This window comes from Sapajus apella, unplaced genomic scaffold (genome assembly GCF_009761245.1).
Source record: "Sapajus apella isolate SASKATOON/1434 unplaced genomic scaffold, GSC_monkey_1.0 scaffold46, whole genome shotgun sequence".
NCBI classification, from domain to species: Eukaryota; Metazoa; Chordata; class Mammalia; order Primates; family Cebidae; genus Sapajus; species Sapajus apella.
The window spans coordinates 15,206,422-15,222,989 of record NW_022436986.1 but is presented as its reverse complement, the minus strand read 5'-3'; the positions used below and the strand labels follow the sequence as shown (position 1 = coordinate 15,222,989).

Sequence of the window (16,568 nt, the reverse complement as noted above, 5' to 3'; positions counted from 1 at the left end):
CTACCGTCACCTTGGTCTCTGGGAATACTGCACTCGAGTGATTTTCCTTCTGCTACCAAAATGATTTCGTTACCTCTCTGACTGGTATTTCTTTGTCTTTAGGTCCCTTATGAAAACACAACCTGTTGTCCTATTTTCTCTCCACTTGCCCCTTTAAGATGTTTTTTGCTCTTCTATGATTATTCTAGTGCATCTCAATTGTCTTGTTCTGAATTCTCTGTTAAGCCTTGTCTCTTATTTCAGCTACTTCTAGGGTATTTTCATCCTCCTTTTTGAGTTCCTGTTGCCCAAACTAAACAAACTCCCCATTTCTTTCATGCCTCTTCCATTCTGGCCTTCTCCATTTCTTTGAGACAATGCCATTCTTTCTCCTTCAGGTTTAAGACCTGAAGCTCTGTCATTTTCTTTTTTCTCTGTCCTCTCTGTTTAGTCGTTGAGCGGATCCTTTGTATTTTCTTTGGAGTCTTTCCCTTTCTTTGGGTATTTTTGATCCTACTTTATTCTGGGTTCTTGTTGCAGAGTCATGGCACCTTTAAGACATTGTCTAGCGAAAGCTACTGGTCAGGATGACAAAGCAGGTTTTAGAATTGGGTCCATGGATCCATGTCCCAGAACCCTGCTGAACAGCTGAATCACTGGATTACAGCGTTTGGCTTTGCTCTTAACAGTATACGTCTTGGGATGCTTTAGAAAAGCTTGGTGTTTCCTTTTGCATGTACAAGGTCACCATTGCCGCTAAAGTCTCTTCTTTCCTTCCTATGTAGTGAACATATGAGGGTGCTTTCCCTGCACCCCTCTGCACCGCCCCATAGAGTCCAGGTTTTTACGATTTTGTGCTGCCTTGAGATTACTTAAGGATTGCCGTTTTTGTGTGCTCCCTGAAGAGTTCCTTATTTCTCCTCCTTACTAGTGCTGCATTACTCATCTTCCAACTGAAAAACACAGAGCGCCTGACATTGCAGATTTTCGTGTACGGAATTCCTTTATTAGTCACCAAATATATGTGTCTGTTTTTATCTCTCTTGTATTTTCCTCTCTGATTTTGCTTTGGAGTTAGTAATTTTTTTTTCCATAAATTCTCCCCCAATGATCATTCTTTGATAGCATTTTTAAGAGATGTTACATTGTAGGCCTAGTTGCATAGTTTAAGAAACGTAGGAAGATTTTGTTAAAGCGAAGAAAGGTTGGTGAAATACAAGTTATGCTGTCCCTTATTGGCTCTTTCCAAAAGGGGAGGGCTGGCCACCACCTGGGTTTCTTAGAGTTTAACTGTATCCTTGGAAACATGTTATTCACACTTAATTTTCTTTCCATTTGCTTTGGTGGTGAAATAACTGAAAATAACTTTTCACAAAGAGTGAAAAATTGATGAATTATTTCAGTGAATATGGTATTTTAAGATATTTCAGTTCAGTTATTTTTTTCATCAGAAATATAAAGAATAGCTTAGTAAACATTTCAAAATAAACCATTTCATATTATGTAAAGAATAAGTAAATATATTTAAAGTAAGGTCTTTATGTTTTTTTGAAATAAAATGAGAACAGCATTCTCAGTTCAGTAGAAGACTAAATAAAGCTGTTACTGGATTTGGAATCAAGTGGCCACGTGATTTTTCTAAATCACAATATGACACTGTGTTTATTTACTCTTTGCTTTTATCTTTGGGCATTCCAGAGGGGTGTTTGATGCTTCCCTCAAAATGGCTGGCTTCTATGGATTGTACACCTGGCTGACTCATACTATATTTGGCATCAATATTGTCTTCATACCGTCAGGTAACAACCATGTTATATCTTCCATGTTCTCTATTTAAGGAAAGTTAAGCCATTTTACCAGTTAGGAAACGTCTATTTCCTCAAGTTTAAAAAACTAAATTTTGTGGCTTGAGATCCAGTCTAGTCCATATTAGGAGCAGAATATGATTTGTAATGTATTTGTTTATTGTTGTATCCCCAGCAGCTGGAACCATACCCAGCGCACAGAAAACATTGCTATATTAGCCTGTTCTCTCATTGTTATAAAGAAATACTTGAGATTGGGTAATTTATAAAGAAAAGAGGTTTAATTAGCTTACTGTTCTGCAGGCTGTACAGGAAGCATAGTGGCTCCTGCTTTTGGGGAGGCCTCAGGAAACTTATAATCATGGTGGAAGGTGAAGGTGAAGCAGGCATGTCTTACATGACTAGAGCAGGAGGAAGAGGGGGAGAGGTGAATACACAGTTTTAAACAACCAGATCTCACGATAACTCACTCACCATCATGAGAACACTACCCAGGGGTGAAATCCATCCCCATGATCCAGTCATCTCCCATCAGGTTCCACCTCCAATACTGGGGATTACAATTTGACATGAGATTTTGGTAGGGACCCAGATCCAAACCATATCAGTTGCCTTAAATATTTGTTAAATGAGCCAGGTGTGGTGGCTCACGCCTGTAATCCAAGCACTTTGGAGGCCAAGGCAGGCAGATCACCTGAGGTTGGGAGTTCAAGACCAGCCTAACCAACACGGTGAAACCCCATCTTTTTGAAAAATAAAAAAAAATTTTTAAATTAAAAAAATATATTTGTTAAATGAACAAATGTTCTAGCATTTAGTATAACACCTAGCACATAATCGGCTTTAAATAATGTTTGAATTGAACTGACTGGCAGGGAGCAATGCGTTGTCAAATAGCTTTGTCCATGAGGGATAACATCCCAGGGCAAGATGAATGCTTTTGAGGGCACATAAGCTGTCTCCATACCTATTAAGATCTGTTATGATGGTTCTTCCACTTTTTCTTCCTTTATTTCTATGGCTGCTTGTTTTCCTAAATATCTCTGCCTTTCACATTTGCCTCTACCACCAGCTGCCCTTCCCCCATTTGTCTGTGCTTCCTTCCTTCTGCATTTTCAAGTTCATTCACGTTCTTCCCTACTGTGATCTTCACTAACCTACCCTCTGGCATGCAGGCACCCTTTGAGGCGGGCAGAGTAGGTAGTAGTCTTACCGTATAGATGAGAGACCAGTTTTCCAAGGTCACGTACCTGGCTTCTGGTAGGACCAGAACTAGATGCTACATCTGTTTTACTCTTAACCTGGAGAGAAGCCAGATGGAGGAAGATCGCTTGAACATACTGCTCTGGAAGGGAATGACCTTGAATCAGGGTCCTTCAACTCAGGATTTTTTTCTGTTTATTTTTATTAGAAAGAAGCAAAGTAAAGAATATGCTGAGGTTTAGAAACTAATTTCTGATTGGGCTTTGGAATCAGTACAAGTTTTGACACATGTTCTGTAGCTGTATTTATGGGACTGTGTATTAACTACTGATTGAGAGTAACAACTGCAGAACCCTGAAATTTTACTGCTTAAGAATAGATCCATAAATAAAACACATACTTAGAAAGGTTTTTAGTATCACGTTTTAAGATATTGAGCCTTTATTTAGCTAGAAAATTCAGTTAGATAGGGTATGTCATTTCCCTAATATTTGATTTGTGAGTATTTAACTTGTTTTGTTGGAAATTGTTAAGGAGGAGGAGCCACTGCTTAGATTCTGTTGCTTGTTGGCGTTTTGCTGATGATGGTAAGTTGCTTTTCTTTTACTCTTTTTTCAGCGTTAGCAGCAATCCTTGGAGCAGTGCCGTTCCTGGGGACATATTGGGCAGCAGTACCTGCAGTTCTAGACCTGTGGCTGACACAAGGGTTAGGATGCAAGGCCGTTTTACTGTTGATTTTTCATCTCTTGCCAACATACTTTGTAGATACTGCAATCTACTCTGACATATCAGGGTATGTAATCCACAGAATTTCTTAAGTTGTTAGTGAATCATCTAGGCATTTCTGGGGTTTTTTTTGTTTTTTTTTTTTAAAGCAGGATTTTTTTCCCCTGGGGTTGTACAAAAGAACTGGTAGTAGTAGTTTTCAGTGAAATAATCTTTTGTGTTCCCACTGATATAATGAAATTTTAATTTAAAATAATATTGTTGACAAGGCATGATATTTTGGGGTTTTTTGTTGTTGTTGTTGTTGTTGCTCCAAAGTTACAGAGCAACTTTTTTTCTTTGTTTTTTTGAGATAATATCTCTGTCACCCAGACTTGAATGCAGGTGCAGTCATGTCTCACTGCAGCCTTGAACTCCTGGGCTCAAGCAGTCCTCCTGCCTTGAACTTTCAAAGGCACTAGTATTACAGGAATGGACCACCATGCCCAGCCAATATTTTCTTATTTACATATTTATTTATAATATTAATATATGATGTCCTGAGTTAAAATCAAATTGTGAATAATTTTCTCTTGATTTAGTGACATTTAACCTAGAAAATTATGATCCGATATACATCAAATATTTCAAGTACAATGAAGGGTTAATTGTTATTTTTATTACTTCTTTGTTTTTGGAGAAAATGTTAGATTGTATGTCTGAGGATTTCCATGTGAAACCAAATCTCAGCAAGTAAATTTCTGGCAAGCAGAGCTGTCTAAAGATGGAATTAGAATGGTTTTATGATAAATACAGGTTAAATCTAAGTCAGAATCAATACTTTAGCCATATAATACAATAAATAAATGCCTGTTTCTATAGGTTTTGATGTCTCTTTTAGAAATTACATTAAGTAAATCAAGCCAGTTCTCAGTTAGTCATATATTCAGATTCACATTGCTTATGAAAATCTAGGCTGAAAGTTAAATGATAACTGATATTGAACAATGCTGAAGCCCCAGAATTCCAGAGCAAAAAGAAATAAGCAACTCCATAAGCCAGACTTAGGGGAACTTTTATGTATAAAACTTGAGAGAGAAGATTAAAAAGCTGAACATCATAGTGTGGTTAACTAGTGTGTTAACACTTGACATTTGAGCAGGAATAAGTATGATTTATACTTAAGTACTTTAATTTCTTTAAAATTTGCTATAAATTTTATATTAAGGTTTATAGCTGGAGTTAAAGATTTATATGTGATTTTATCTCAAAAATAAAATACTCTTGTTTTTTTTTTTTTTTGGAGACAAAGTCTCGCTCTATCGCCCAGGCTGTAGTACAGTGGCTCAATCTTGGCTCACTGCAACCTCCACCTCCCAGGCTCAAGCTGTTCTCCTGCCTCAGCTTCCTGAGTAGCTGGGATTACAGGGGTGCACCACCACACCCAGATAATTTCCGTATTTTTAGTAGAGACCAGGTTTCACCATGTTTGCCAGGCTGCTCTTGAACTCCTGACCTCAGCTGCCTGCCTTGGCCTCCCAAAGTGCTGGGATTACAGGCGTGAGTCACTATGCCTGACCTAAAATACTGTCTTTAAACATTGTCATTGGAAATGAAAGGTTTGACATAAATTGTTTTAGTTTTTAATAGGGTACACTTTTATTCATAAACTCGCACACGTGTTTTTTTTTTTTTTTTTTTTTTTTTTTTTTTTTTTTAAGCCTTAAAGCTGAGCATGGTGGCTCAAGCCTATAATCCTACCACTTTGAGAGGCCAAGGCAGTTGGATCACTTGAGCCCAGGAACTCAATACCAGCCTGGGAAACATGGTGAAACCCCATCTCCACAAAAATATGAAAAGTAGGTTGGCGTGGTGGCACATGCCTGTGGTCCCAGCTACTCAGGAGGGTGACATAGGAAGGTCACTTGAGCCCAGAAGGTCGAGACTGTAGAAAGCCATGATTGCGGCACTGCACTCCAGCCTGGGTGACAGAGTGAAAAAAAAGCTTTAAGCATGTTTGATAATGTCCTTGAATGTGTTGTTTAGGGAAGAAGTTTACTTAGAAAACATGGAATATTGCCCTAATCATTTTTTTGGAATGAGAAAGACAAACGCATTATCAATATAGCATATTGGTTCCTTGAAGACTGGTTCTCCACAAGTCTTACTTTGTTTTAACTGTAATGTAGAACATCCTTCCAAGATATTTAGTTATTTGCCCCTCACTTGAATTGTTCTCATCTCATGTTTAAAACTAGAAACAAACAGGATGTGACTTATTTCTCAGTCCTTCTGATGTCAGTGGTCTTTTCATTATCAGTGTGCTATGCTGCTGTGTTCTATTTTATTTCATTCCACTTACGTAAGTGATACTGTAATAAGCTGGAGGGCATTTTTGATTCTCCTGTGAAATACAAATCTTGGGCTTTGTGACAGAGATTTTGCTCAGGAGGCCTTTTATCATTACCTGTGTTAAAAATTATATTTTAGGAGGTTACCAAAGCCTGACCTATGAGTAACAGGGATGCTACTGTTGTTGTTGTCTTATAAAAGCATAATTAACTGAATTACATGCTAAATTGTGCTCACTTAATTATCTTTGATGGAGGTATACTTAACAGGTGACTCCTAACCAGTCCTAAGCCAACATTAACCCACCATAGGCAGGCACCTGTAATGGGTATAAAATAGCTGTTAACATTGCTGACTTTATTCTTTCATTCCTGGAGCTATAAACAGAGGCGCTAGTCACCCATAGGAAAAAAATTATTGTGTCTCAATATTATTGTAATGTTCAATTATATGCATCGAGGTGATCTAAAGAAAGATCTAAAAAAAGCTGATAATATACTTAAAAACATAGTGTATTAAAGAATGAACATTGTATTAGAAATGTATTTCAGATTTATTCCAGTTTTTGTGTGTTAAAGGTTGTGAACTAACTGGTATGCTTTTTATTCCAGAGGTGGCCATCCTTACCTGACAGGCTTGGCAGTGGCCGGAGGAGCATACTACCTAGGCCTGGAAGGTGCAATCATCGGGCCCATTCTTCTCTGCATACTTGTGGTTGCTTCCAATATCTATAGTGCCATGCTAGTGAGTCCCACGAATTCGGTACCCACGCCAAACCAGACCCCATGGCCTGCTCAGACTCAGCGGTGAGTTAAAGCAGAATAATCTTAAGCTTTATTTAAACATTGAGCTGTCCTGTGTCTGTATTTGATAAATAGCTTCATCCAGACTTGTCAGGATAAAGGTATTTGGGTACCAATGCTGTGATAAAAGTTGCAGAAGACACTAAGTAAATAAAAATCACTGGGAGAGTTTTGGGTTTCATATACAGGAAAATTGAAAACCTGTATTGGGACCAGGAGCAGTGGCTTATACTTTGGGAGGCCGAGGCAGGTGGATCAGCTGAGGTCAGGAGTTCGAGACCAGCCTGGCCAACATGGCGAAAACCATCTCTACTAAAAATACAAAAATTAGCTGGGTGTGGTGGCACATACCTGTTATCCCAGCTACTCGGGAGGCTGAGGGCAGGAGAATTGCTTGAACCCTGGAGGCAGAGGTTGCAGTGAGCCTAGATTGTGCCACTGCACTCCAGCCTGGGCAACAGAACAAGACTGTACCTCAAAAAAAAAAAAAAAAAAAAGACCTATATTGGATGAGAATTGTTAATGTCATGAAAAGCCAAAAATAAATTTAAAAAAATTAATACCATGTGATGCATGGTATATCAGACAGAAAAAGACTCAAGAAATAGGACAATCATGCCAGATGTGGTGGCTCACACCTGTAATCCCAGGAGGCCAAGGTGGGTGGATTACCTGAGGTCCCCAGGAGGCCAAGGTGGGTGGATTACCTGAGGTCAGGAGTTTGAGACCAGCCTGGCCAACATGGTGAAACCCCATCTCTACTAAACATGAAAAAAAAAAAAATGTCTGCCAGATGTGGTGGCAGGCGCCTGTAATCCCAGATACTCGGGAGACTGAGATACTCGGGAGGCTGAGGCAGAATTGCTTGAACCTGGGAGGCGGAGGTTGCAATTAGCTGAGATCATGCCATTGCACTCCATCCTGGGTAACATAGAGGGACTCTCTCTCAAAGGAAAAAAAGAAAAAGAAATAGGACAACCAAATGCAATGCATGAGTCTGGGATAGTTTTCTGGATGGGGGATGGGAGGAATCTGTAAAGAATATTACTGGAACAACTGGGGAAATTTGAACATGGACCATATGCTAAATAATATTATATCAGTGATAAATTTGGTTTAACCAATTTAACAATGATACATTGATAACCAATGATACAATGATAACCAGTCATAACCAATGATACTTTGGTTCTGTAGAAGAATATCCTTTAAGGATGAAGTGTCATGATGTCTGCAACTTATTTTCAAACAGTTCAGCCAAAACTGAGAGAGAGAGAGAGAGAGAGAGAGAGAGAGAGAGAGAGAGGAAGTGACTGTAGCAAAATGTTAACAATTGGTGAATCTAGATGAAGGACATATGGTTGTTGATTGTACTAGTGTTTCAATTTTGTGTAGGTTTCAATTTATACATTTTTAAAATACAAAGTTGGGAAAAAATTATTTGGGATACTAATATAGAGTTGCAACTTGTAATTTTGTAAGTACAGATATTAAAATAACGGTTCCTGTTATCTGGTGTCAATGGCGTTTCATAAAATAAATTACAGTGTTTGAAAATTTTCCCATTGTCTCATAATTTTCTTAAATTTCTTTATTTAGGTATAATTTATATATGGTGAAATGTATATCTGAATAGCCAAATGTATATCTAAATAGACAATTTGATTTTTTTCAAATATTCATACCCATGTAACCACCACCCATATCAAGATATAGAATAATTTTATTACTCTAGAAGGCTTCTCCCTGTCTCCTCTCAGTCAGATCCCACTACCTGCTGATATTCTAACTGTGGTCACTTTTCATTAATTGTGCCTGTTTTTGAACATGTTATAAGAGAAATCATATAGGAGGTATTCTTGAGTCAGCCCTCTTTGCTCAACAGTGTATCTGTGTGATTCATTCATGTTGTTGGATTTTTTTCTCTGTTCATTGTTCATTCTTTTTTCATTATTGTCTTCTATCCCATTACATGAATATATTACAATCTCATTATAGGACTGATAGCTATTTGGATAGTTTGCAGTTTATGGACGTTATAATTCAAGATGCTATGAATTTTCTTTTTTTTTTCTTTTGAGACAGAGACTCACTCTGTTACCCAGGCTGGATTGAAGTGGTGTGATCTTGGCTCACTGCCACCTTTACCTCCTGGGTTCAAGCAGTTCTCTGCCTCAGCCTCCAAATAGCTGGGATTACAGGCACCTGCCACCATGCCTGGCTAGTTTTTTGGGTTTTTTTGGGTTTTTTTAGTAGAAACAGGATTTCACCATCTTGGCCAGGCTGGCCTTGAACTCCTGACCAGTGATCCACCTGCCTTGGCCTCCCAAAGTGCTGGGATTACAGGCGTGAGCTACCATGCCCGGCAGAACTTTATTAAAAAAAAAGAAAAAATTCTTATTTTACCATGAACGTTTTCATACATGTCTTTTGATGGACATGCACACAGTACTTACTGTAGCTGGACATATACCTAGAAGTGTAATATCTGGTTATACATCTGGTTTTAAGTTTAGGTGGATACTTAAAAACAGTTTTCTGTGTCATGTGCCAGAAATTACATTTTAACAACAAAAAAGTAAGGACAGTCTCAGAATAAAAAGTAAAAGATCAACTTTTCAGAAACAATATGGCATTGTCCTTGTTCTCTGCAATTGGAAAACACTAGTTTTCCTGCCATCAGTATTCTCACATAATCAAGGAGTCATTGACAAGTTGGTTCTGACAATGCATTTAATGAAAATAATTTATAGTTTTATGTAAAATTATTTAACAACATGATTCTGCTTGATTTTGTTTTTAATGTTATATTTTGTGAGGAGAGACGTGGTCCTTTAACTCAGAACAAATGCAGTAAAGTCTCTGAGTTAGAGCTGGATAGAGGGGCCATTTTAGCCAGAGCGTGATCCTTACTTGATGGCAGGGGAAGATCAGTTTTTTCAAAAGAATAAAAGGAGAGATACTAAGGTGATTTTGACAAGGGCCTTCCCAATTGGTGGTGGTGACACTATGATATCTTTTTCTGCCTTGGCCTCTTAAAGACAAGTGCTCAGGTACCTGAGAAGCCAATGGTGCTCGAAAGCAATGGAAAGCACTTGCTAACTTGCGGCTCTGTTCCATGGGCTCAGCAACTTCAAAGAAGAAAGGGAATTGATCAATATTTTGCTGTTGTTTTGAGAAAAACTTAATGATTCCAAGTTATTAAAGCAAGAGTTCGTTTTTAAGGTAAACAAAAGCAACTTAAATGAAATAATTCTTTGAGATGTAATAAACCTTTTTAACCCTTTTTCCTTCTGAAAGTACAAAGTGCTTATGTGGTATGGGGGAGTAGAAAAAGATAATGTGAGGATCCGTATAGCCTTTGTCTTTCAAAGTTACTCATGCATGTCATTTAAAGAGCCAGATTTCTACAAAACTCATAGTGAAAAATAAGACCTTTGCATTCTTCGTCTTCCTTTATCTAAGAGGAATCACTTTTTTGCTCTTAATTATTTTGATATTTACCTCCATATCTTGAAATGACATGTTTATTTCTGATTTGGTCATGTGTAGGCATCATCTAGTAACTTCCCACTTGGAAGGTGAGTCGTTAACTTTCACTACCCGTTCCACCAAAACAAACTGTGATACTGGTTAGAGCACTATTCAGGTTTTACATTATTATGACTTTAAATTATATTCCTATTTGATCCTTCCCATATATTCTAATATTTCTTTACCCATATGATTTTTGCTTTCAGTTAATAAAGATGCTTTCAGCGTACTTATAACTAATCCCACCTCAGCTGTGCACCAGGCACTCACCTCTCCTCTTGGTATGTTCAGCTGCACCAGGCATAGTTGGTGTTCCCGAAGAAGCCCCTCCTGAGTGCTCTGTTCTGCTCCAGCGGAGTGCTGTCCTTTTGGCTTACCATTCAGCTGTCACCTTGGGTATTCCCTCAACTCTCCCTTGCATTGGAATCCTTATTTCTTATACCCTATATAATTTTCTTTCTTGGTTTATTCCTTTTTGGTAAAGCACATCCTCTTACAGAATTGTTGGGAAAATATGCATCAGTGGTAAATTTTGAGGTATGATGCACATGTGAAAAGCTTTTCCTAATGTCATACTTAATCCAATAGCTTTCCTATTTAGAGAATTCTATGCTTGAAATTTTTTCTTTAACATTTCCTTATTCCTTCGTTGTTTTCTAGTTTCTAGGATTGTTGTTAAAAGTCTGAAGCAATTTTTATTCTTGATTCTTCTTAATTTAACTGTTTGAAGACATATAGGATCTTTTCGTTTACCTATGTTTTTTGTCCTGATGAGCACTTGCTAAGACCTTTAAAACTGAAAACTTGGTTCTGGTGTTCTGACATTTTTCTTGAGTTGTTTCATGATTTCCTTTTCTTTTTTCAGAAATTGAATTTATTTTGACATTAACCCTCATGGACTGGGCATTTCACATTTTAAATCCTTTCTGTCTTTTTTCACTAGTGTCTTTTTGGCTCCATTTTCTGGGTGATTTCTTCAACTTTATCTTGTAACCTCAGTATAAAGGTTTCCATTTCTACTTGCACATTTTTTTTCGGTCCCCTTTATTGAGGTATTATTTCCTTAGAGTAAAATGTCCCTTTTTAGCATACAGGTTTATATTTTGTATGACATTTAACCAATTACATATTTAGCCGCTTAGCATCCATTTACGATACAGTTTCTGTGGGTCAGGAGTTCAAGCAAAACTTGGCTGGGTTCTCTGCTTAGGATCTGACAACCTGCAGTCAGAGTTGAGGTTTCATCTGTGGATTGGGGTCCTCTTTCAAGCGGTCCAGTTGTAGGCACAATTCATTTCCTTGCAGTTGTATAACTGAGGCTCATGGCTCCTAGAGGCAGAGCTCATAATCTGGGTTTTTGCTTCTTCAAGACCAGCAGTATTTTTCTAACTTCAGTCTCTGATCCCTAGGCTTTTTGAAAGAAGAGCTCACCTGATTAGACCCAGGCCACCCAGCATAATCTCTTTTTTCTTTTTAAAGTCAGCTAATGAGGGACATTTATTACATCTGTAAAATCCCTCCACCTTTGCCATACATGTTGAGCATCCCAAATCCCAAATTGGAAACACTCCAGAATCTGAAACTTTTTGAGTGCCAACGTGATGCTCAAAGGAAATGTTCATTGGAGCATTTTGGATTCTTTTACCTTTTTTTTTTTTTTTTTGGTTTTGAGACAAAGTCTCACTCTGTCGCCAAGGCTAGAGTGCAGTGGTGCAATCTCAGCTCACTGCAATGCACTCTGCCTCCCAAGTTCAAACAATTCTGCCTCAGCTTCCCGAGTAGCAGGAACTATAGGCACATGCCACCATGCCCGGCTAATTTTTGTATTTTTGATAAAGACAGAGTTTCGCCATGTTGGCCAGGCTGGTCTCGGACTCCTGACCTCTGGTGATCTGCCTGCCTTGGTCTCCCAAAGTGCTGGGATTACAGGCGTGAGCCACTGCACCTGGCCAGCATTTTGGATTCTGGATTCTTAGATTTGGGGTGCTCAACTAATTAGTCTAATGTAAATATTCCAAAATCAAAAAAAGATGTAAATCACTTCTGGTCCCAAGCATTTCAGATAAGGAGCACTAGCCTGTATTAACAGAACCACATTATCATGTATTGAAGGTGTTTGGCTCATATTAAGAGTGAGACACGGTCGTGCAGACATACCTCTTAATTGCACGCTGTAAAAAAACTTGTTAGACTACTATCTTCACACAGATGAATGACCATTCCCCTAAGGAAGGATTGTAGGAAGGAATTACTTCTCTGTTGCTCACTATGGATAGTGAGAATATAGTGGATATAGCACAGCCTTGGGTTCCCAACTATTTTGGCCTCAACTGAATAATTGGAACCTTTCACTTCCTCTGTTCTCTATTAATAGTGGGCTTGTTTAGGGAGATGAGATGTTTAGGGAAGGGCAGAAACACCCCTGTAATCATGTATACTTTCTTGATTTTTGGACAGGATAATCAGACTTGCTTTGATAGACTTCATCACTTCTACTAAAAATTGAGCAGCAGTCTCTGAATATTAAAGCCCAGAAAATCCTGTAGGGAGTATATCCCAGGAACTCTTCCAGGGATGCTATTCTCCATATTATAGTTTTCCTTTGCCCTCTGTTACATCATGACAGTGGTGAAGGTAACAACTAGGATGTGGTCCTTTAGGAGCTCAGCTTTATCTTTCTCTAGGGAAGATTTAGTAACTTGTGGCTGTTTTGTTAAGTGCTTTCTTAACCTGAGGTTTATATCTTTAATAATTAAATACCCAAAGTACAATCAAAAGTGAGTATCAGCTGGGCATGGTGGCTCATGCCTGTAATCCCAGCACTTTGGTAGACTAAGGCAGGTGATCATTTGAGTCCAGGAGTTTGAGACCAACCTGGGCAATATGGTGAAACCCCATTTCTAGGTCTCTGCAAAATGAGATATAAAGACACTCTCCATAAACCATCAGCACTTCTCCAGATCTTTATGCCAACCTTAAGAATTTCAGTTGGGGTGTGCTCGCTGTCATTCGACTTTAGAAAATTGAGGAAAAGAGAGTAAACAGGCTGGGAAGGGGGTACATTTAATTTACTTTCTGTCACTTGAAAATTTCCTGAATCTCTTCATCCTCTTTACTCCCAATGGTGTGACCCACTGCTAGGATTTCTTCAGCAGCCTTTACTGGTTCCTGCCTCTAGTCTGGCCTCCCTCTCATCTGTTCATCATAGTACAGCCTCTCTGGTTTTTCTGAAGCATAAATATTCTATTCTCTTGCTGTTTAAAATTCCCACAGTGGCTTCCCGTGGCCTTCAAGATAAAAGTCGACACATTAATTTGCGCTGTCAGACTTCTCATGCATTTTTTCTGTCTGTTCTCCAGATTCATCTCTGTGCTAAGTGCCTTGCATTTTATTTTTCAGCCGTATTGAACTTGTTTTAGTTACCAGAAGGCAGTGTCATCTTTGCAATGTTGTCCCCTCCTTACCACTTCCCACCTAGGCAAGTCCAGTATCATGGTCTATACTCAAAGTACCCTTTTTGTGAAAAAACAGGTAAGAAATCCTTGCTGTGTCCCTGTAGTATCTTATATTTCTCCTGTTGGAACTAAATATGTATTTCATAAATGTGTGTTTAATTCATTCTCTTTCCCATCAGCTGGTAAGCTTTTTGAAAGCGAGAGCTATATCTAACTTGTTTACCACTGTTTTACCACTCCTAACATAATGTTTGGCGCATAGAAAGTGCTAGGTGAAGCTTTATTGAATATGTGGATTAGTGAAACCAAAAGCAGATTAGATAAAAAGGATTTTTCAATACAACCTTGAGGCTGATAAAAGAGGATGGGACATAGTAAACCCTAGCCTTAGAATTTTATTCCAAATTTGTTGGAAGGGAGGGGATATGCATAATAGTGGTTGCATGTGCTCTGTCACAGGATTGCATGCTGGTGCAGGTGCAGGAAACATACACACAGCCCTGGGGAGCCAGCTAAGTAAGTTAAATTAGTCAGTTATAACTTTTAGGCATCCAAAACTTTTCTGCATGTCTAGAAGACTGGGAGTCAACAACTGGGACTCTTGAGTTGTTAAATCATAAAAGATTTAAACATTTACATGGAGGGAAGAGGGTAGGGGGTGAAATAATTTGTAAAGATCTCATTGGAACTTTGGGACAAGCAGATACCAAAGTATTTTCAAAGAGCAAAGAATAGTGAGAGACTGCACTGCACAATCCTGTTGCTCTGAAAGGAGGTGTAAAATGTTAACAGTCCTCTAGTCCCCCAGTCACATGTGGTCCCAGTCTGCATTGCTTATTCTTAGATAAGAAATTCTATAACCGCGGTTGTTTGCAGAATAATAATCCTTATGATTTGGGAAAGAATACTATATTCAGATGGTTTACGTAGGATGTCAAACATTTTCAGAAAATAGTATCAATGCAGTATTTATCTATTTCTCTCTAATGCAGAGTTATAGTTTTATCAGCTTTGCTGATTAGTTAGAGCTATGCCTCTGGAATAAGCCAAAAACAAAATCATTTCTGCAACTCTAGACTACAGATAGTGTTTTCCTGGAGATAATTAGAGGTTTGTTCAAGATCACTGTTACTTCAGTAGGGTTCTATTTCTATACAGACACCCCTCCCTCCACCACCCTAACACCCTATCTACTTAGAAATAACATTGAGATGGAAGACTCTTAGTAACTGATTTCTAAGCTTGCTTCAGGTTGTTGGGGGTTTTTTTGTGTGTTTTATTTTTTTTGTTTGTTTGTTTCCTGAGTCCTTTTGGAGGCTTTCTTGGCCTGGAGACAAAATGGAATAGTAAGTATGAATTTCAAGGTTACAGCTAAGCTTACTTGTCAACAGAGAGCAGTGACTAGGCTAACCACAGCGTTAATCTTATTTCATGTGTCTTTGCCCTGAGGCAGAAATCTTCATTCATAATTTAAAGGAAGTGAATAGTTATAGATACAAAGTTGCAGGTATCTGAGAAATTTGAAAAGATGTCAAAGAACCCCATTGGGCCTTAGAAAATGCATTGTAGTATTACCCAAGTTTTGACTATTGCTTGCAAAGATTTTCCAGGGCTTTTCAGAATTAAATGCTACCTGAAAATTCATATTCTGAGACAGCAGCCAGCTTGGCCTGTAGACAAATGTAAAAACAAAAACTTGGTGAGACTGAAAAATAGCTATCTAGAGCAATAGTTCTGACGGGAGCATAGGGGTGATTTTTTTTTCTCCCCAGACATTTTCTCATGTCTGGAGTAATTTCGATTGTCATTCTAGGTGGATAGAGGCTGGGGATGCTGCAAAGCATCTTATAATGCAGAAAAATTTCAAGATTGAGAAATACTGATTTGAGATAGGCAGGCAGGCAGGCAGACAGTCACAGACAGACAGATAGATGATTGATTGATTGATTGATAGATAGATAGATAGATAGATAGATAGATAGATAGATAATTAATGTATATAAATATACGTGTCTATACAAATCTTCACTTTTGGACTTTTTTTCAGAGGATAAAAATATTTAAGGAAAGAAAATTGATTTCAATTCTTAGATCAGCCAGCATCTTTAAAAATGGTTGGTATATTCATGTCACACATACCCTCTCAAAGCCTCAGGAGCCATAGCCAGGAGACCCACAGTTCCTGAAAGCAGAGCTGTGCTTGTAAAGATGTGCTTCAGAGGTCCAGAGGCTTAGGGCACCATCCTTGAAAGAGCTTTGAGATAACTGAACATCCTTGAAGGTAATTTCTTTTCTGTAACATTTTACCTCTGTCCTCCTTGATATTGAAGTACTTTGCTCATTGCGTGCTGCAAGATTAGTCTTTAATTGATCTCTGCCTTGCCCGTGAGCCTCCTAAGTATTTGTATGAATTGAGACTCAGGAGAGAAAAGGAATAAGGGAGGAGGCATGATTGTGGAATTACATTTGAAGTTCAGATTATTTGTTTTAGGAGGTTTTATGTGATTATACCTAACGAAACCTTTTGTTATCTTTAGTTTCTACTACTGTGAGCGGTTCCCTAAGGTTTTGGAACACTTACCTTATATTCTACTTCAATTTATTTATTTCTTTTTTTTTTAAGGCAGTGTCTCACTTTTTTGCCCAGCCTGGACTGCAGTGGCATGACGTAGGCTCACTGCAGCCTCAGCCTTTTGGGTTCAGATGATCCTCCGACCTTAGCCTCCCAACTA

General features: G+C 38.4%; 1 protein-coding gene across 6 annotated transcripts in view; it reads left to right on the top strand.

Annotated features, from left to right (window-relative positions):
- The window catches only part of TMEM245 (transmembrane protein 245), a 105,007-nt gene that overhangs the window by 81,098 nt on the left and 7,341 nt on the right, over positions 1-16,568 (top strand). For all 6 annotated transcript variants that reach the window (XM_032240297.1, XM_032240296.1, XM_032240295.1 and 3 more), the window contains 3 exons: positions 1,678-1,778; positions 3,606-3,780; positions 6,656-6,850. In XM_032240297.1, the coding sequence (XP_032096188.1) occupies positions 1,678-1,778; positions 3,606-3,780; positions 6,656-6,850 (471 nt within the window). The remainder of the gene's footprint in view (positions 1-1,677; positions 1,779-3,605; positions 3,781-6,655; positions 6,851-16,568) is intronic.